This window comes from Gekko japonicus, unplaced genomic scaffold (assembly GCF_001447785.1).
Source record: "Gekko japonicus isolate JY-2015 unplaced genomic scaffold, Gekko_japonicus_V1.1 scaffold1876, whole genome shotgun sequence".
Lineage (NCBI taxonomy): Eukaryota > Metazoa > Chordata > Lepidosauria > Squamata > Gekkonidae > Gekko > Gekko japonicus.
In genome coordinates, this window is record NW_015169836.1 from 228090 (window position 1) to 250326 (window position 22237).

At 44.0% G+C, this 22237-nt stretch overlaps 1 protein-coding gene across 1 annotated transcript in view; it reads right to left on the minus strand.

Moving 5' to 3' along the window:
- The window catches only part of XPR1 (xenotropic and polytropic retrovirus receptor 1), a 137767-nt gene that overhangs the window by 38241 nt on the left and 77289 nt on the right, over nucleotides 1-22237 (minus strand). Inside the window, 6 exon segments of the mRNA XM_015417299.1 lie at nucleotides 957-1164; nucleotides 4659-4838; nucleotides 6422-6609; nucleotides 16866-16947; nucleotides 18623-18706; nucleotides 19726-19875. Of these exon segments, the coding sequence (XP_015272785.1) occupies nucleotides 957-1164; nucleotides 4659-4838; nucleotides 6422-6609; nucleotides 16866-16947; nucleotides 18623-18706; nucleotides 19726-19875 (892 nt within the window).

Here is a 22237-nt window from a genome sequence, read left to right on the forward strand (position 1 = left end):
AGAGGGGAAAAAATTTCCCAATTTGTCTTTAAATCATTCCATTTTCACCAAGAAAGGAGGTCTTGCAAAACTGATAGAAGTGAGATTTCAATAAGCACTCAACAGTTTGAATTTCAGGTTTTCAGTACAGCCTGGGCATACATCACATAAATGTTTATTCTGTTTATGGCGTATCCCACCACTTCACTTGACCAAATCCTCTGGGACAATCATCTGATGGCAGCCTTGTTTGTCAGAGGAAGGCTTCAAATCTGGCTAAGCAGATTGGTAGAATGCAACATGGTAATTTCTCTGCACAAAAACTTAACCACATGTCATTCTGGTTTTTAACTGGGACACAGAAACTTCCCTATCAGATGTATTTTCACCAGCAGCATCAAATAGTGTTGCCAGACCCCCCCCCCAAGTGGTGGAGAGAGTCCCCTGCTGCCAGGCCCCACCCCCTGCCACTGATCAGCTGGCCAGTGCTAGTGGGGCTCACCAGGAGAGTGAGGGAGGCCCAGGCTTCATGGCCAGCAACATGGGGACATCGCTTCCAACGTGCACCGGAAGTGACATCATCGCATCGGCAACACTCTGGTATTTGGGCAAAAAAAATAATCTATGGTAGAAGACATCTTTACCATAGTTTTTGTCCACAGACCAGAGTGTCGTCCCAACATCTCATCATAATGACACACATGCTAGAAGTGCCATAGGTCACTGGCAACGTCACCTGGGCCTCCTTCCTGCTCCTGGTAAATTCCCCCATCCCCCGTCGGTTGTCAGGAAGGATCTGAAAACCCTAGCTTCAAAACTGCTAATAGGCAAATAAATAAAGATAGGCAAATAAATAAACCACCAATATATCCAGGTGGTTGTATGTCAAATGCCTGGGCAATACATCATGATTTCCCATTGATCAAAAAGCTGGAACCCTGCTGACGAGCAAGTACCTTCCAATATGCACAGTGCAAATGTAATCACACGTGGTGTTTGCTATTTCCGTTCCCCACAAGCTGCCATACCTGGGTCTGCCCATGTGTGCCCCCAGCTGAGCTCAAAGCTGTAGAAACAGATCATGTATTCCAGGTCCAACAGGATCACAGCCAGACTGTTGAGCTGATCGGCCAGCCAGAAATCTGCAAAGCCCACCTTATGGAAAGGGGCTGTGAACACCCGGAACTGAAACAAAGTAAGAAAGATTAATGCTGCACATGGCCCTTAGCATAAGAACTGCACGATTGAAATTGTCCCGCTCTCCCATTTACACAGCATTCATTGCTCAGCATACCAGTTTATTCTGAGTTTCTGACTAGCCTAACTCTTGGGTTTCTCACAATGCTCGGGAAAGTTCCTTTTAATAAATGGATAGAAACTCCTGTTTTTAGGTAAAGCCAGCAGTCAGAGAGTTTGACTGGGGAGCTAGATTCAATTCTCTGCTTTGCTATGAAAATGTCAGCCACCAAAATAAAATTCCGTGTGAGTTTTGCCACCAACTTCACAGAGGGAAACCTACCACCACCCACTTGTTTTATGGGATCTTTGCAAGCATAGATGACATATGGATGGTAAAGCACTTGTATGTCTTATCCATGCTACACCAGGTGTAGAAACCTTTCTGGGCACCCGGGACCACCAATGGAAATATTTGTTCTCAGGGCTCAAACCTCTTTTGCAGCCATGAGAACTGGAAGAAATGTGAGCCACTAGTAAACAGACAGTTCTCAATCCCAGCCCATTTCCCCTCGAGGCCTGGAATCAGCTCCCTGTCTCTCAGTTTAGGCCATTTCATGCTCCATTTACATTACAGATCTTCCTGGCTAGTTAGTTGTAACAACTAACATTTAGATGCTAAAAGGGCAGTGCTGGGATTATCTATTGATGCCCAGTTTGATTATCTAGTTATTCATGCCCAGATTTTGAAAGCATTCCATTTAGAGCAGTATTTTTTTTGGCCCCCCGGAGGGGATTTTTTAATTGCATTTTCTCTGGTAAGTCTCTCAAAACAGATTTCAACGCTTTTTCTTCCGCTCCCCCCTTAGTATTTCATTGTTTAGTTCATGCGCATGGGAGGGGGCCCTCCCCCGCTCACTTTTCTCGCCGTTCCCAGGGAGTAGCTTTCTTTTTAAATTCTCCTATTCGCTTTAACCCGAATCACTGTTCATTGTTGGTCATACGACCTCGCTCGGCACACGTTCAAAACGCTCAATCTCTTGATGCTTGTCCCGGTCAGCGGCTCTAGATCCATACGGACACTCAGCAGCAGGACCATCAGAGCGGAGGAGCGCCTCAATTCCCCAGCATTGCACTGGCGAAGAGGTCACCCCTCAAAAGCCCCATGGCTAGGAGCATTTTGTCAAGGCTCCAGGGGGTAGCAACCCGCCGCCCCCCCCTCCTATCTACTGGTGCGCAGATCACATCCCCGGGAGGTCCAGGAGATGCATCCGCCACCATGTCGCCATAAACCGGAAGTCTCCACTTAGAGCAGTATTGACCACTGTTCTCCCTAAGCTGAGTTAGTGTGAGTTAGCTCACAGCTTTTTAGCCTCCAGCTCACACATTTTGGTCCTAGCTCAAGAAGGATGGCTCCAAAGCAAACAAATTTATGCAGCAGCCGAATCATTCGCTCACAACTTTAATGCCAGTAGCTCACGAAGTCGAATTTTTGCTCACTCCTCCTTAATTTGTAAATTAAGCCAAGACTGCAAAATAATGTATAAGGGCAGCTGATTTCAGGCCTCACAGATTTCCACACTAAATACTGACCCACTGAATATATTTTGCCAAACTGGGATTGAAGGGAACAACTTCATTCAGAGCCTTACTAGCTATTTCTCATGAGAAACACCGAACTGCTGCTTTGTGGAATAAATCTGTTTTACAGAGAAAAAGGGAGCTCTTTTATGCACAAACTGCATAATAATTAGTGGTCAAATTACCTGTGACACTGGAGTTCCATGCCTGGCCCTAAAAAAATAGCTGTGGGATGTGTGATTTGGGCTTGACTTGCAGAGTTTGGGAACAATGTGTGTGTTAGGTGTTCCTCCTGTACTGTTTCACACCACTTAAATGCTCTCTCCACAAGCTACTTTGAGTACAGTAAATCACCATATGTCTCCTGAAGAGCCTTGCGCTCAGAAGATCAAAACCCACTGGTGGACCCTGGCCCCAAAAGATATCTAGCTATCCTCAACCAGAGCCAGGTGGAACTCTCTACCTGGTGACATCCGCACCCTGTGGGACCTTGCTCCGTTCTGCAGGGTGTGTAAAACAGAGATGTTCTGCCAAGCCTATAGTTGAGGACGGCAACGGGCCATGCTGTGGTTCTCATCATGGCCTCCTCCGTGACCAGTCCCTCATCTGCCCGAGGGAGGGAACAAAGTGCAATTTTATGCTATCGTTAAGTTCAGTTGATTTTATTGTAAATTGAAATTAAATTATTCTGTTTGTCTTAATCTGTTCTGCACCGCCCTGTGCCTAACAACAACAACAACAGTTTTATGGCTGTTTAAATGGTTTTTATGGTTCTTTTAATGGTTGTTTTAATGGTTTTTAATTAATTATGATAATTACTATGTTGTTGTGATGCCATAAGGCCTAAATTTTGATTGTGATCCGCCCTGAGCCCATTTGCGGGAAGGGCAAAATATAAATGTGAATAAATAAATAATACAGGGGGAAATCATCGACTCAAACTTTGTTCTATAGGAAAAAAGGCACGTTACCACACTATCTTTTCCCCCTACCAGAGCTTAAAGCATCCCATTAAGGCCATTTAATGCAGTGCCAGGGGAGGCCACATACACACACAAACACAGTGCTTCCGCCCTTGATCCAGAGCAGCAGCTTCTAACAGGCTCTTTTTTAAGGGACCAAATGATATGTCTGCAGTGTGAGTCCTAGAACTCATATAGCTTGGCTCTCTTTCATACAGCTGAGAAATATTTTCCTGTATGGCTGTATGCCTTTAGGGGCCAGTTTACCACTTTCAGAGCCAAAGCACAGACCAAACAAAAATAATGAATATGGTTAAGGGCAGAAAAGTAAAACAGCATTTCTAAATGCGTGCCTACTATGTGCGAGGTAAGTGTTTTACATGGTCTACACTGGTTTACAAGACAGTTAAGTAATACTGAAATCAGATGAACTTTAAGTTGACTCAGAAATATCCTGTGTTTCTATGACAGACAGAAGATTTTAGAGGTGCTGTTTCATTCATCAGAATGTGCGCACTGGGGGACAAGTGTGAATACAGACTGAGTAATTCCAACAGTACAAAAACCTTTGACATTTCCCACTGAAGAGTTTACTTACAAGCCAAAGTATTAACCATTCAGGAAAAAACATTAATAGTGCAGATGAATCAGCGGGCAACTGGAATGATGCCTATTTCAGCAGTGACTGGACAAGCTGTTCTATTCCTAAGCATTTTAATGATTTTGCTCACTTAAGAGCTTGCTATTGTCTCTTTTGCCTGTACCCTGTCAATTTGTCTTTGCTCACTAATGCACCCACAGCGTGTGTTATTAATCACGATTAATAGCAAGTATTTCTGGGCAAACTGCTTGCTAAGATGCAACCAGCCCACCATGCTGTGCACCGAGATTCATTTGCAATCTGCATTACTGTTCAATGCAGCCATATGTTTGTGTGCTTCGATCAATTTCTCAGCTTACCAAGAGTTTGAGCAGCCAAAAACGGGACTTGTAGTAGAGGGTTTTGGTGGGATTAATGAGAAACAGCAACATGAATCCATACAGGATAAGTGGGTTCACCTGCATCAAAATAGGGGTGGTTGTACCATATATACATGCCAGTAGGCTCAGGCACCACAATGTCCCAAGGAATCCAGCAATCTAATAGGATAGAAGGGAAGGGGGGAGAGAAACCACAATTCAATTCTATAATATAACATACCCAAACAATGACAACTATGCAGGGTTACTCCAGTCTAAACCTATTGATTTCAACGGGCTTAAACTGGAGTAACTCTGCACACGATTACACTGTTATTTTTTAATCCAATTTCAATGCGCTTTACTACTCTAAGAACACAAAAGTGTAATATACATTAACTCAGCACATAAAATGGTCCTGTTTGGTATTCTTATGAAATTTATACAGGCAAATGCCTTAACTTTATTCCAATGCTCATTACAATTAGATGCCGAGCTGGCAATGAAGCCGTGAGCTGCTGCACCCTAAAAGATACTTAAGCATAACTTGGGGTCGAACTAGGCAAGACTGACTTCATGGATCTTCCTGTGTCTTTCATTTTATGGAGAAGGTGGAGGAATCTGAGCCAAGAGAGAACCAAGATCAGTTATAGCCTTGCCACCATATGGCATGAGCAAAGCACTTGACAGACTCCCTGACTGCGTGCCTGGACCAAGTACCTGAAGATTCCTTCTGTATACTACAGCAGCAGCTGATATTTTTCTGGTATCAAGGCCTACGATGGTGGCTTCTGCCCAACAAAATGCAAAAGCAGTGCTACCATCATTGACTTTATTACCTTTTGGATCTAAGGTGCCACCAGCAGCATGAATTAGTTGTAATAATACACAGCTTAAAAAGCATTTTGTTTTGTTATTCTGGCAGGTGCTATTTCCTAGAGTTTTGTTCGCACTTTCTCAAAGTGCCCTTTTATTCTGTTTCAGAACTCAGACAAAACCCCCTGAAAACCATGTTCCTCCACCCTCCAAAAATTTCTGGTCTTTCTTTCTCATTTCTGGGTCATTAACACAGACATCCATCAGAACGATCCTTAAGGACTTTGAAAGGTATCAATTCAAAATGGTGGGAAGACTCATAACAAAATGGCATAAATGTAACACAGTGCAATGCAGGTCCTAGTGACACCTACGTTCTCCAGCAGCCTTTGATATTGCAAATGAACCCATACTGGAAAGAGCATTATGTCTCAGGGGACATTTCCTCTCAAACTTAGAAGTCCTCGACCTAACAGGGAATTCAGACACCATTAACTCTGAAAAGGGAAGCCTGCAAATTAAAATGCACAACTCCTTCATGCAGACAAGAGGCAGTGGATTTTCTTCAGCCCCCCTGCTGGATAATGCATTCCTGTCTGGATGTTAAAAGCTTTCAGCTACTGGCTCCGCAAAGACATAAGCGTTGCCCGCATTTGTAATCAAACCTTGCTCTGCCCCTTAAAGCTTTGGAATCAGCTGATTTTCCATTCTCCCAGATAAAGCCTCTTGTGAACCTTGGCATCTTGCATTCTTCTACATCTATTCTGAAGATAATATAGCTGCACCACTATGATCACACCGGACAGATATTGAAAGCAATTAGATCTCCTTGCCCGAGATCTAAGGAGCACTGTATATGATTTTTCCTTGCCCAAGATCTAGATTTCTCATCTAAGGAAATTTGATTAAGACTTCTACCACCCCAGCCTGCCCATTGTATGGCTTACCTCAAAAAGATGCTGATGGGACAAATTACTGCGAGGGTTTAGTTCAAAGATGAGGACGTGATTCACTCCAGCCTGCCTCCAGCCATAGGTGTTTATGCCAAGGAGGAAGAGGAATTCTATCAGGAGAAAGCCACCTCGATAGATTCTTATGAGTGGCCACACGTTTGGTATATTCACCTTAAACACACCTAGGAGAGACGGTAAGTTCAAGACATCAGCTGCATGCAGGGTGGGCCACTCAAAGCAGAAGGTTAACTGGCTGGGTCTCTGCAACAAAGAGGATCTTCTCCTCCTACCCGTTCAACACATTAATACAAACCTGACCACAACACCACTCAATGAAGCAATTAGAAGTCAACACCCCGATGCAATTTACAAAACAGCGAAGCAGCAGACTACATTTGTAAAAGGCCGAGGACTAAGCAATGGTCTAGGGGGACTGAAAAAGGAAATAAGGAAACTGGGAACTGCTCAACTAGTAGATCTGCTTCAGAGACAGCATTCCATAATGTCCGTTCACATTCCATGACAGACTTGCTACTGGATATTCTTGCCTGGCACAAGAAGTTAGATTGACACGAAATTAGCTCAACACAGATGGACTTGTGAAAATGACAATCATCCCCAACCCCCCAATAAGGATCTGACGTTCATACCTTCACCCCCTACCCCTTGCACACACAATGCAATGGGGTCCTCCCTGACCCTGCAACTCAAATACTGCTTTCAAGCTCACAGACTCAGTGTCACTGACCACTGTTGGTGGCACACACACTGGCCAAAAGGTGCTTGTGGTACTTGAACAACCACAAGCCACACTTCTATTCATAACTGTGGTAGTATCTATGTTAACTGTCACATTAATGAGAAACTACTGTCATATGACGGCTAAGAAAATGCAACTATCTATGTTAACTGTCACATTATCAAAATGAGAAAATACTGTCATATGACGGCTAAGAAAATGCAATACCCCAAATACCAATTATTGGAGCAAGAGAAAGTTCTTCAGGTCTCACATTAAAATTGTTTCCAAAAAGCCTTAGAACAGCAAGTAAAGTGAGTGCTAGGGGGAGCACACTTGTAGTGGGTTGTGCTCCCTTGAGCTAATCTTCTTGGTTTTTAAAAGGTGTTGTATGGCCAGACCTAGGAATACATTTATACAGAGGAAATTTCTCTCTCCTGACAGATCCTGACTGAAGGCACAGGGCAGGTCTCAGAGTTCGCCATTTGCTTAATGCAATGTCCAGTGCTGGCTTGTGTACAGGAATTGTGTGCAGATCAGCCACTAAATAAAGATCTCTTAACACAAGGCTCTCTGTTCAACTGATAGAAACAGAGTAGAGGAATCAAGGAGTGAGCCACCAGGCATACAATGGACTTTGGACAAAGCCAGGGCAATAGGTCATCCTGCCCAGGGAGCATATTGTAAGAAACTTTTGAACCATGCCCAGAACTTCTGTAGTACCAACTAATTTCTAATCACTACCATGCTCAGAGTCTTAGATTCAACATTCTGAACAGCCCTTATCTTTCCAATTTTCATGCCTGGAATAATTCTCATTTGTTTTTCAAGAGCTCATAATTTATAGTGCTTGGCACTATAGACCTAAGAATTATAGACGAACAGTTATAATAGTCGCAGTGATTTTACATTTTGTAACTGAAAAGATAACACTAAAAATGCTTCAAGGAACAACTCATCCCAGCTATGGGAAATTTAAACGGCATTAATTGATTCGGCTAATTAGCAATCCTCTCACTCTTCCCCCCCCAAGTTACAAATGAAGACTATCAAGAACGGTAAAGCTCACGGAGCAATAAGAAGGATCTCCAGCCTCTAAAGAAGGATAATGGAAGGAAGGAGTGAGCCACCAGGCATACAATGGACTTTGGACAAAGCCAGGGCAATAGGTCATCCTGCCCAGGGAGCATATTGTAAGAAACTTTTGAACCATGCCCAGAACTTCTGTAGTACCAACTAATTTCTAATCACTACCATGCTCAGAGTCTTAGATTCAACATTCTGAACAGCCCTTATCTTTCCAATTTTCATGCCTGGAATAATTCTCGTTTGTTTTTCAAGAGCTCATAATTTATAGTGCTTGGCACTATAGACCTAAGAATTATAGACGAACAGTTATAATAGTCGCAGTGATTTTACATTTTGTAACTGAAAAGATAACACTAAAAATGCTTCAAGGAACAACTCATCCCAGCTATGGGAAATTTAAACGGCATTAATTGATTCGGCTAATTAGCAATCCTCTCACTCTTCCCCCCCCAAGTTACAAATGAAGACTATCAAGAACGGTAAAGCTCACGGAGCAATAAGAAGGATCTCCAGCCTCTAAAGGAGGATAATGGAAGGAGAAAAATCTACCCTAGAGTCATAACCAAGCAAAGAGGCGGACGTTTCCTGCAGTTAGGCTGAAAAACTGAATGTAAGGGAGCAATTTTAAATACAAGACATTCAACAAAGGTTTCCTTCCTATTATCAGGATCTATTTTTCTTTTAGCTATTAAATGGTATTTTATTACTATTGATATTGACTATGCTAAAGTGCCTCACACTGTAGGCACTGTATAATAGTGGTGGAGGTGTGAAAGAATACAAAGATATTGGCAAAAAATTTACAAGATGGTAAAAAAAATAACGGGACAACGTGCCATTTATACCAGAAATTGTTTTATTGAATATAGTTCCAGAAACATATAGTAAGATAAATAAATATGTAATAACATATATTTTTACAGCGGCAAGAATATTACTAGCCAAATATTGGAAAGAAGAAAAAATACCCTCAAAGGAAGAAGTAATAGAGAAATTGTTGTCATTAGCAGAAATGGACAGATTAAGCTTATTATTACAAGGAAAGAGTAAAGAAATATTTGAAAAAAGATGGAAAATGTTCTATGCGTGGTTAGACAATGTAACATAACAATGACTCACATAAATATCAAATGCAAAACGAAGATAAGATGTATAAATTTTATAAAACTATAAATAAACAAGTAAAAAAAACCTGTTAAAATGATAAACTCGGCCCACAGGCTTAGTGTAAGATGATGAGACAATTAAAGGGGAAGACACACAAAAGGAAGGGGAAAGGGGAAGGAAAGGCAGAGGTCAGAAGCTTTTTCAAACACTGCATAAAACCCAGTTTCAAAGAAGAAGTGGTGTGGGTGCCAGAGGGGCAGATCCAGAGAAAAGGGTCCCGAAACGGAAGAAGTAACTTGAGGTTTAGCTTGGAAGAAAATATCAGTAGAATGAAGAGAAGGTGGCCAATGAAGAGGATGAAGAAGGATAAGAAAGGGATCCAGAGGGAGGAGATTGAAAATCCAAAAGCTTCACTTAATGACTTAACAAGGACCACCTTATGTTAGAAAAAGAATAATATTAATTGGGTTTGCCTGTGTCCTTTATAAATATTGCATCTATTGCACTTGGCATTACATTTTATGGCGCACATGGCCCCACTGGACAAAGTGACATTTATGTCAGATCCAGCCCTCGTAACAAATTATTTCGACACCTAGAGGAAGTGAAGTTGCTTTTGGTGAACTTTAAACTGCATGTGTGACAGACATCAAGGACCAAGGATGAGATATAATCTTCTCCGCCACCCCATGTCAGAAAGAGCAGCTCACCCAAGGTCACCTGGAATATTGAATATCATGTTGCTCCGAGAAGTCTGCATCTGTCTCTCAGTATAAGATGAGCCCTGATAGACATGTAGCCTCCCCTCTTCTCCCAAGGACAACAGAGATCATGCATACAGCTTGGAAGGAAAGGACTAAATCCTGCCTCTCATATGCTGTAGCCCCACTACAGGGTCTGGCACAGCTGCAATTTAAAGCTTAAAAATAGAGCAGGAAATCGTTTGATCTGCCATTGTCATGTCCAGTTTGACCCTCAGGGTCAGTCTGCTCATTAGACGGAGGCTTGTTTCCATAGACACGAGAGCCAGGAGCCACGTGATGTGTAGTATGCCGTGGCAAGTGGTTCTCTCTCAGACTAATCCATCTCACAGGACTGATGAGAGCATAAACACGATCACCCATGCCCTCCACGAGAGGAAGGGAGGGAGGATGCCAATGAGAAATGAGAATGTGAAGTACCATGTTCTGTACAAAACATTTCTAATAGTCTAATGATCAGAGTACAATAACCTTATAGCCTAAACTAGCCCAGTCTCCTCAGAGCTTGGAAGCCAAACAGGGCTGGTACTTGCAGGGCTCTTTTTGTAGAAAAAGCCCAGCAGGAACTCATTAGCATAATAGGCCACATCCAACAGTAGAAACTCATTAGCATATTAGGCCACACCCCGACAGCACAGCTCATTAGCACATTAGGCCACACCCACATGTTACCAGAAGTGTGGTCATCCAGCCACACCCACCTTTTGCTTCTTATTCTGCTTACCTTGTTTGTTGTCAAAACCCAGGGCCTTTTTTTGGAGCAGGAACTCCTTTGCATGTTAGGCCACACACCCCTAATTGTAGCCAATCCTAATGAGTTCCTGCTGTTGGGTGTGGCCTATTATGCTAATGAGTTCCTGCTGGGCGTGGCCGACTCTGGAGCCAGCCGGAACTCCATTCCTGTGCGTTCCTGCCCCAAAAGAGCCCTGGGTACTTGGATGGGAGGCCACCCGGGGAGACTGGGGGCTGCTACGCAGAGTAAGGCAATGGCAAACCACCTCTGCTCCTCTCTTGCCTTGGAAACCCCATGAGGTGGAACTCTGTGGGGCCGCCGTGAGTCAGTCACCTTACCTCATGGTCTGAAGGTGAGGAGCGACAGCATAGTGACAGAGCACAAACTCTGCACGCAGGAAAGGAGGCCCAAGTTCAGTCTGTGGGACCTCCCTTGGTAACAATACATTAAGAGCCTAGGCAGCAGCCTAACCTGGAATTTTGGAGACCTGCCGTCAGCAGGCCAAATGGGGGGCTATGCGGACTGTGGTCCTGACTCAAATTAAACCAATAATTTCTATAAGCAGCCGCACTTCGACTCAGTATAGGCATGGGCAGACATTTACATACAGCATTTCACCCTCATGCCATGGGATGTGCCAGCTCACAACTATTGCTTTTCCAAGCCAGGTGTTGGCACCTTTCCCGTGCACCTGTCACTTCAGATTACTGCCAGTTATCAAGTCTTGGCCATGATGCTGAGGGACGCTTCGCAAGGAAACATCCCGGCTTGGACAGGGCCACCAGCAAGCCACAGATGAATAGTGAAGGAGGCAGCAGAGGCAAGAAGGGATGAGACCAGAGATCTTAGCAGACTGAGTGCAGCACTATACTCTGTGGTTCTTGGATGTCAGTGATCCAGGGATATGTAGGCATGTGACCCAAAATTTGCAAGTCTGCTCCAGCAAACAACATACAAGTAAGCGGAGCTGCTTTGAGTATTGTGGAGCAGGCTAGTCATATGAACACTAACACAAGACAAATCACGGGGCTTGCAGGTTCAGAACCTTTTGGCGTTAACGGCATACACCAAAACAGAAAAGCCACACAGCTCCTCATGGTGTTATCAATTACTAGGCTGCATTACTGCCGCCTCTGATAAATGGAGACAAATGCTCTCGTCAGGACAGGGTAAGGGTTTTGGTACTGTTAGCAAGCATCTTGTCACACCCCTGCTTCAGTCGGTTTCAGGAGCTACAAAGTCACTGAACAATCTCCTCCCTCAAAACTCTAGACCAAAACTACAGCACTTATTCCTGACAGTTTCCAGAAGCTGTAATTTTTTAAAAACATCAAACCACGATTCTTTCAGGTGGGTAGCCATCAGGGGTTCCCAGAGTGGGAACTAAGGCAAGAAGCCAGCTGGGGCGGGCTGGGTGGAAAAACAAGAGACAAGAAACCCCAAGGCACGCCACAAAGCCTCGGGCGCGCTTGAGTGTCTGGGGAGGGCTCGGCGCAAACTTCCCTCCACGCAAGCAAGGAGAAGGGGGAGGGCCCTGAAACGCCACGTGAACTTGGAGGTGAGGTGAGGTGAAGGGAAAGGGGGGGGAGTTTACTTGTTACTCCTGGAATGCCGTCCCAGCGCGTTCCGGCTCAAAATGACCCCTGGTAGCCATGTTAGTTCGAGTCCAGCAGCACCTTAAAGACCAACAAGATTTCTGGGGTATAAACTTATAACCTGGAAATCTTACTGGTTTCTAAGGTTGCTACAGGACTTGAATCTTGCTCTTCAAACCGTATTTGATTTGCCAGGTAGGTTGCACCGTTTCTCCTCCAGGAAAAATTAAAAAAAAATCAGCCACACACAGCCTTGCCATTAAATTCCTCACTGCCACCTCTCCAGAGTGAGTAAAGATTGCTTTCAGGAGAGAGGCGTGTTGGTGCAGTCCATCCCCAGCTGAGCACATGCGCTGAAAATTAGATGCTTATCACATACACAGCCAGCCAGGCTTTTGGCTGAGTGGAAAGGAGGGTACTGGGGAACGCCAAGCTGCTGCTGAAAGCAGCCATCCCCCTCCTCTCAGGAAGTACCGCTCCCAGGAACATCCTCTCCCACCCACAGAAGCCTCTAGAGCTCAGCTCCCCTCACCCTGCTGCCAGTGTGATGCTGGGGTGGAAGGGAGAAGGAAAGAAACCTGGATGTCTTTGCTTCCATATCCTACAGCACCACTGAAAAGACTGAGGAGATGTCGAAATCTGCCCTGCCCTTATCTTTTCCTTTCCTGACCTCTGGAAGCCAATACTGCCTCAGGGCATGCATGCATCCACTAGGTGACTGGAGCAGCCTGGATTTAACCCTCCCTTTACCGATCTACCATTTCATTTAATTGGAAGAAAATGCATTTAAGGAATGGAACGGGAAGGATGCACGCATTGGGATAATATGTTGTTTGGGATAATATGAAAAAGGATGTGCAATTGAAGAAGTGCAGGTCCATGGGCTAGATGTATGTGTGCCTTTAAAAAAGAAGAAATCTCTGCTTAGTAAACCTGCTTAGGAGGTTTCTTTGTATTTATTTTGCAAGGCTGCTATACAAATGCTACTAAGATCGCAACCCAAGCATGCGTTTGGGAGTAAGTTCTACCGTAATATGGGGAACTAGTGTGGCACAGGAGGGCCAGTATGAATGTTGGATTAGGATCTGGGAGACCCAGGTTCGAATCCCCACTTCTGCTGTGGAAGCTTGCTGGGTGACCTTAGGCCAGTCACATTTTCTTAGCCTAACCTACATCACAGGGCTGTTATGAGGATAAAATGGAGACAAGGAGAATTACGTGAGCCCCCTTGAGTCCCCATTGGGCAGAAAGTTGGGAGATAAGTGATAAAATGGAGACAAGGAGAATTACGTGAGCCCCCTTGAGTCCCCATTGGGCAGAAAGGTGGGAGATAAGTGAAGTAGATAAATAAATGCATACGCACTTCCAAATGAGCTTACGATCAGGCCAATATTCAGGTTATTCAAAGGACTATTGTACACGAAATGCACCCAAAACTGTACACAAGCCATTCTTTCATTTTATTTGGTTATTTGGAAAACTGGAAATATTATCAGCTCCTTATTCCTCACCAGTGTTGACAAATTACACAGTTTTTGGTGTGCAAGTTTGAGAATAAAAACTGTGTTAAGCACAAGCCTAACTTGGCTACAATATTCCCCATTCTGAACATTTCTGTTTTTTTGAGTTTCAAATTAGCAAATGAACACAAACATACAGATGGTTCTAAGGACACCCGGAGCTCACAAATATGCAAACTACATTACGAAAGGGTCTTTGTGAACGCAGATTTTAAAAGGCCACTCACAAACATGCAACACGGAAACAGAACATTACAGAAGGGTAACTAGGAACGAAAATATTCTAGTAAGTGATATGGATGCGATATGTTGCATAACGGTTAGAGTGCTGCATTGAGAACTGGGAGACCCAAGTTCGAATCCCCATTCTGTAATGGAAGCTCACAGGGTGACCTTGGGCCAGTCACATATTCTTAGCTTAGCTTACCTCACAAGATTGCTGTGAGGATAAAATGGAAGAGAGGAGAACGACATAAAAGTACTTTGGGTCTCCACTGAGAAGAAATGCAGAATATTTATTTATTTATTATTTACATTTCTATCCCGCCCTCCCTGGAGGCTCAGGGCGGCTAACAGGGCATATGAATAAATGAAATAAATAAAATGTTATTTTGAGCAGAACACACTTCTAACACAAGCACAGTCATGGTAGATCATACTGAACTGAAACAATTTCTAAAACAAAAACTATGTCGTGTCTAAAAGTGAAACTGATTAAATTATAAGCAAAACAGATATTATACATAAAGCCAGGGGTCATTTCGTAGAAAAAGAGCTAGGGGAACTCATTAGCATAACTCATTAGCATATGCCACACCCCCTAACATCAGGGGCCCGGCGGTGGACCTGCAAGGCCAGCGGGAGTGCAAGGAAGCCCCGCCAAGGCCCTCCCTGGCCCCAGGCAGGCAGGGGTGGGGAGAGGCGGGGAGGAAGCAACTTACCCTCCCTCTTCTCCTGCCTCCTCCTGGCTGAATGAGGGCCGGAAGCGGGGCGGCCAGAAGCAGGGGGCGGGGCTTCGTCATATGCCCCGCCCCCTGCACCTCACCCGGGGGAACTGTGTTCCCCCGTGTTCCCCCCCGAAATGACCTCTGCATAAAGCACATTAAACTGCTACGTACTCTATGGAAACCATAACGTAGTGTTTTAACAACTTCCTATGCAAAATATGTCCAGTGCAAATCTGTGCAGTTACTCTAGTCTAAGTCCGTTGAGGTTAATGGATTAGATCCCCTTTAAAATTGGAAGAGTTTCCACCCGCGGAGGCGTAACATCCCTGCCTCTCCTGTCCCGCTGCAGCCCAAAATGCCCCAAGAGATGTGGCTCCTGGGGGATGGGGAACCCCAAGGAATAGTTTGGGGGAGCGGATTTAAAAGCTTTTCATGGGGGGAATCAGCACCTGGAAATGGCAGGTATGTTACAAAATGATGAGCTTAGACCGGGGTAACTACGCCACTGGTCCTCACACTGTGGTTTGCGGAGAGCCACATTTACAATTACCATCAACCAAAAGAGCCACATGACTACCGCCATGTCCACATGCCGTACCACCAAACGAACATAAGATATAACTTAATACTGAACACAGAACTGTAATATTTTTAATTACCAGATTACTTTTCAGCGTGCATGGCTGTCTCTCCCCACCACTGTCAAACCTTAGCAGGTCCTTGTGTCTCTGGAGTTAGGGGGGAGGGCTTCCTCATCTGCCTCCCCACTCTCTTCCCAGCATGAGGTGCAGCATCTCAGGCAAGAGAGTAAGACCACCAAGACTCCTAGAGGACAGCAAGCCAGCCATGGAGAAAGAAAACTAAGACCACCATCACCCCACCGTGGCCAGCTTGCTGTTTTCCTGGGTGGCTGCTCTGATGGTCTAACTCACTTCTCTGTGTGTTCACCTCCTGGGTGATGAGATAAGAGCAGAAAGATTGCAGAGAAGAGTGGGGGATGCTGGAGAGGATGGGCCCTTTACTCCCACGCACCTGAGGGCGGCTCCCAGCTCACCTGTACTCCAAGTCCCTGCAGTGGTGGCTGTTTCAGAGTGAAAACCGAGACCTCTCCAACCACAAGCCCTACCATACGTAAAGTGGTTCCCGAGCCACTGATCATTACTCACCTAGGCATATGATTGCATGATTGGACAGGTTCGTTTCTAGGCATTTAAAATTGCCTTTATGAAGCTGTTTTATATTAAGTAAGACCTAATTTACAATAAGTTATACAGATATGCAGGATATTTCCATTTCAACGTCTGGTGTAAAGTACTAAAAGACAGGCAATTTCCAAAATGCCTAGGTAACTCAGATTCAGGTTTCTGGCACTATCATCACCCCAACTCAAAGAAAGTGCCTATCACAGGGAAATAAATATCAAGAGTCTAAAGCTACTTCCACTGTAATAGAAACAGTCTCTAGCTCAGCTATCACTCCTGAAAGCATGCGGGAGGTGTTAGAATTCCTTCCCATCAAAACAGAAGTGCCAACAGCCCATAGATTTGGAAGAATGCCAGGAGTACTAGTAGGAATAAATCAGAGTCTTTCAAGAACCCGTCAGCAATGAAGAGCTTCCCATTTCTCAAAATACTATAAAGTTAAAAAAAATAGGTCTAATTTAGTGTGATTGAAAGAAAAATCCAAGCTTCCAACTGGGACCTGAATTCACAGGTAATGAACACTCCAGAGTTATAAGATATCCAAGAGCTGACATAGATTTATGTAAATGCATATGGTGCTTGAGCTAGTCAGGGCTGTCCGAAACGGTATTGTTCACTGGTTCTATGATAGCATTTTTATCACCTTCAAGCACTGAACACCATTCAACCGCCATGGAAACAAGTCACCCAGACCCACTCCTATCATCTTGCGCTTGAAACCCGATGCCAATTCGGGGATACTGACCTGAAAGTATGAGGGTAACATTCAGCACAATGACTATTCCACAGAACAGCCCAACTCTGAAGGTAGTCCATGCTGGTGCAGGCTGCAAAGAAACAGAAAATGGCTTTCAAATCAAACTATCTCTTTGAAAGTTACTAGTCAAGCTGCTGTAAGGCCAAACACCTTTAAAAATAACTTGTTCTCTCAAGCAGAAGCTTAGTGGACATTCAAGATCATCATGCAAGCTCGACACAAGATTCTTTAACCTTCAGCTAATTTCTTAAGACAGGGGGCAGTTTTTCAGGTAGGCGAATGCTCGTGAGCGGGGGTGGCCAAACTTGCTTAATGGAAGAGCCAGACAGAATAAATGTCAGATGTTTGGGAGCCACAAGCCATGTTCCCTCTAAGCTGTGGAGTCTTATGAGCAAAAATCCTACTTTGTGAGCCACTGGCATTGAAGTTGTGAGCGAGTGATTTGGCTACTGCATCAATTAAGTTTGCTCTGGAGCCATCCTTCCTGAGCTAAGACAAAAAGGTGTGAGCCGGGGGCTAAAAAACTGTGAGCTAGCTCACACTAACTCAGCTTAGAGGGAACACTGGCCGCAAGACATGAACAAAAATTACATGTTTTTACTGGGAAATAGGCAGATTTGCTTTTTATTAACATTAAATGAGACTGCCGAAAATAATAACAAAAGCGGTAAAAGCAGATATTGATAATGATATTGATTTGTCCAATGATATTTGTTTGCTGATGATATTTAGCTTCCCCAGCTGCCCTGCCGGGAGCCGCACAATATGTGTGAAAGAGCCACATGCGGCTCCCCAGCCACAGCTTGCCCCCCCCCCGCTCAAGAGCAAGCAACACACGTTTATTTGTTCAATGTTGACTCCTCCTGTCTCCAAACATACTAGAGCCCACTGTATGTCTGTGTGAGCCAAAGAAGAGGCAAGCCAACTTTGATCCCCTTCCCTGCAGTACAAACTACAATAACTCCTTCTGCAGCTCACGTGTTCATTGGGATTATTTGCAAGGGCCAAACGACATCCAATGCAGAGGATTTGTAATTAGACTTCGTAACATATTTATCATCACTTAAAACCAGCCGCAGGGGACACTAAACAGGATTAGAGCAGGGAAGCAGGGATTGAACCCTTTCCCCCAGGCAGTTTTCCCTAATCTAAATCAATCCCTGCCAAGCTGCTGTTGGGTCCGCGGGGGGGGGGATACAGGTACCTTCTGCTACATGAAGATGCTGAAACAACTAATTGTGTTGGTAATATTGAGGTGTGTGTGTGTGATGAGTGGGATTCAAGAGCCTTTTGCTGATGCCTTGGAATGAGGGACTGGAATGCCTCATAATAGAACCACGCTGTTGCTGTTCATTCTCGAGGGGTCCTTACAGAGCTCTTAGTACCTTGTTTCCATGCAAGCCCACAGGCAGCAGCTCAGTATTAAAGGAGGTCATCGGAACAGCAGACTGTACATCTAGGGGCAAGTGCTAACTTTGCATTCAATGTGATTCTGGATTCCAACTCAACACATTCTTTTTGCTCTGCCAAGACACATTAATATTTGCACTCCCAAGTCCTCTAAAGACAAAATGAGATTTTTAAACGTGAACTGAGTCAAGATGTCAGACTTTTGCCGGCCAAACTGCAAGCGTTAATTTTGCACTTTTGTCATAACTAATGTCTAGAACTGTCAAGCCATTCTATTGATCTGTGAGAAGGGGGAGGGGGGACGCTGGATCTCTTCAAGCTCCCATTCCCATCACCTGAGCTGCTCCCAGTGGCGGGACACGTAACCGCTTCATGGCTTTCTGTCGGTCTCCATCTTCCAACTCATTAGTCACCACGGTCTAAAGATACAAAAGATAAAACAAAATCATAATTAAAAGCCAGACCTATCCAATAAAAGTCAGAATGAGGACACACCTACCAGAGGGAAGCTTGGGGTTAAGCTAGACAATATCACACCCCTGAGTCTGCCGTGGGTATGTGGTGTCATTTTAGAGCATATTTTTTAACTTTTCAAAATGCAATGGGGGCCTGGTCCTGCTAGGAACCACGGCACAATAAGGGCTCCCCCCTCAGCACACACACAAACACTGTTTTCAAAAGCCAAAACAGTGTCATTTTCAACTCCTGAAAACAGCATGGGGGGAGATGAGATAGGAGCCCCCTCATCCCTGTGGTTCTCGGCAGGATCAGGCCCCCATGGCATTTTGAAAAGTTTAAAAATATGCTCTAAAATGGCACTGGATCCCTGTGGTAGCCTTGGAGACATTGTACTATCCAGTTTGGCTCTTAGTTGCTAGTATCTCCAAACCAAAAGGGAAAAGGGCGAAAAAGAGGAGAGATCTCTATGAGAAACCACAAAAAGTACTGAGTACCAGAGGTCACACCACCAATGGTTATACTTTAATTGTTACACTTTACTGGAAGTTGTTTGTTATACTGTACTGGAATTGTTTGCAATTTATTTGTTTTTCAGACATTCAGAAATTATTACACTTTACTGGGATTGTTTGCACAGTATAGAATAACAATTCGTTTTTACACAGTTAATGATAATTGGATTTCCCACCCTTTCTTTTTGTGTGACCTCTGGCAATCAGTATCTTTTGCAGTTCCTTAGTTGCTAATACTGATCCCCAAAAGTTCAAAATAGTAGAAAGTGCACTCATACTCTGAGACATGCAAAATCAGATTGTGGGAGGTGTGGTGCCAGGAGTTCAATGGCATATTAAAGCACATGCACTGAAAGTACCTTGCACACAAACTGGTTATTAGCATTGCTGTACAAAACAAAGACAATGAGCCAGTGTTTGCCAGTCTGTCTAAGTAAGGCCAATACACGAAGGTCAACATATTCTACCTCTGTTTCAGAGATAAGCTGATTGATTTTCTTGCATGTATAGAATGGGGCCACTTCAACATGCGCCACTCTCCAGTCGGCACCTCGGGGTGTCTCCAGTATCTTGTCATGTTTTTTCAGGATCTTACGGAAACCCGTGAAATTCAGATTCTAAGGAGGAAAAAAACTCACTCAGTATATTATTTTCTTTTAAGATTTTATTCTTTTTATTTCATTTGATGCAATGTGATAGGAATGGAAAAGTCAATTAAAATTTCAGATTGGGGCAGGGAAGGAGGGGAGAGATAAAGCTTTGCAATATGTTCCATAAACAGGAAACAAAACAAAAAAATCATTTGAAAAGCACAGATTAATATACTGAAGCGGAGGGCAAAGACCCATAGATAACTTATTTTGCTTTATTACAGGATGTAGGTTATTTAGTGCACACAGCCAAAGTAATCCTCCTTCATGTATCAGAAATGCTGTCAAGCCCAACCTCATATTCCCAAGAGAGGCAGCAGGCTAGACAAAGACTGCAGAAGAGTGACCAACTCAGACTGAAATGATGTATTTTCTTACCATACTAATAAAACCAGATTCTCAGAAAAGTAATAGTCATTCTTCTTCTCTAATAAATTTACTAACATACAATTAGTCTTGGGGTAGTGGTGGAATTCTTCTCTGGATCATTATCTTAAATAAACAAACAGCTCTAGCCAGTCCTGCATCCTACAGAGGTCAGGTTAGTATTGCAATACTACCAACCCAGCTGGGGGTGGAGCTCAGGGGGCAGAACCCACAGAAAGTGCTCTTTCGAACCCAATGCAGATTGCAATGCAAAATGCAAGAAGAGGTAACTGAAGAAAGTGAATATCAAAAGAAACTTCCTAACTGTAAGAGTGGTTGAGCAGTGGAACAGTCTGCCTTGGGAGGTGGTGGATGCTCCTTCGCTGGACGTTTCAAGCGGAGGCTGGACGACCATCTTTCGGGTATGTTGTAGGTATGTAGGGCTATCTTTCAGCTATGCTCCTGCAGAGTGCAGGGGGTTGGACTAGATGACCTGCAAAGTACCTTCCAACTCTAACATTCTATGAAGGGAGCCAAATCTCACATATGCACCCCTCTCACATGAATGAAATGCAAGAAACAGACGTGTACTCTGCTACATACATACAACATACTTAGAACCCCTCCTCTATCATGCAGAGATGACAACAGATAGACTGAAAACACACAACGTAAATGTCCTGGCCCGTGGGGTGCCCCAGACATACGCAACAAAACCAGCAGCATACTGTCAGGAATGTGATAGACAAAATCTATTCATGCCATCTTCTTCTAAAAATATATTCCACACAGGGGAAAATCTTATCCTTGGTTTGTAATGTCCTATGGCTAAATACAAACAAATGTCTATTCTATTCTATTCTATTCTATTCTATTCTATTCTATTCTATTCTACTCTACTCTACTCTACTCTACTCATGGGGGAAATGGCATATTGTGTTCCGTAATCTGGGCTTTTCTTGTACTATTGTATGTGTTTCTACACTTAGTGATGTAGAGGCTATACACCCTTAATCTTATTGGTCTTTTTTGCTTTGCATCTAAGCATGCCTGTTAGTTTACTTTGCTTGCCAACCTCATCAGGCAGTCCTTTGGGTTGCTATTTTCTTTGTTCCTCTGGCCCACTTAGTCTGCTCTCACCTATTTTGTAAGGATACCTCCTCACACAAAAACACAAAAAGTGTTTTAGTAAAGAAGCTGGCTATACCAAGATTGAACCTAATTTAATTTAGAAAGAATTGCATTCAAAAAAGTAGGCTGTCCTCAGATCGGGAACAGTTTCAGCAGCCCGACAGAATTCTGAGAGTAAACTACAATTATATGAGAACCGAGCAGTTTGATTCATTCAAAAGGGTTAGGGGTAGATATTAAATGGACCCATGGACACAGAAGGGGTCCCAACTGAATTACTGAAAAGGAACAGTTCATTAATAGTATGGGGCAACATTTTTGTTAGATTAGAGGACTCTTATTTGTGATGATATAAGAATATTTTTATTCTAAGCGAACTCTTAGGAACTGGAAGCACACCGCTCACAGTGTACGCAGTAGGGTTGCCAGGTCCCCTCGGCTTGCCGGTGGGGGGATTTGGGGGGGCATTCCAGGGGTGGGCGGGGACATCACCATGCGACGTCCCTGTTTGGGGGTGGGGCTTCCCCTGCTGGCCAGCTGGCTGGAAGTGGGCAGAAGCCCAAAAAATCAGGGGAATCTCTGCCCAGACCGGGGTTCTAGCAACCCTAGTACTCAGCCATAACTGGACACAGTCCTCCTTTCTTGCCTGCCTGCACAAACTCTGCTTGGGTTCAGGAAGAGTTGAACTTTTCCTAGGACATGGGCTGGCAGGGAAGAGAAGCCATGACAGGATGATTCATATATGTAATGTGCAAATAAGCCATTCTAGGGAAATGCCAGTAAACTGCCATTTGTACTCTGGGTATGTTCTGTGTAACCTGCCTACTGTATG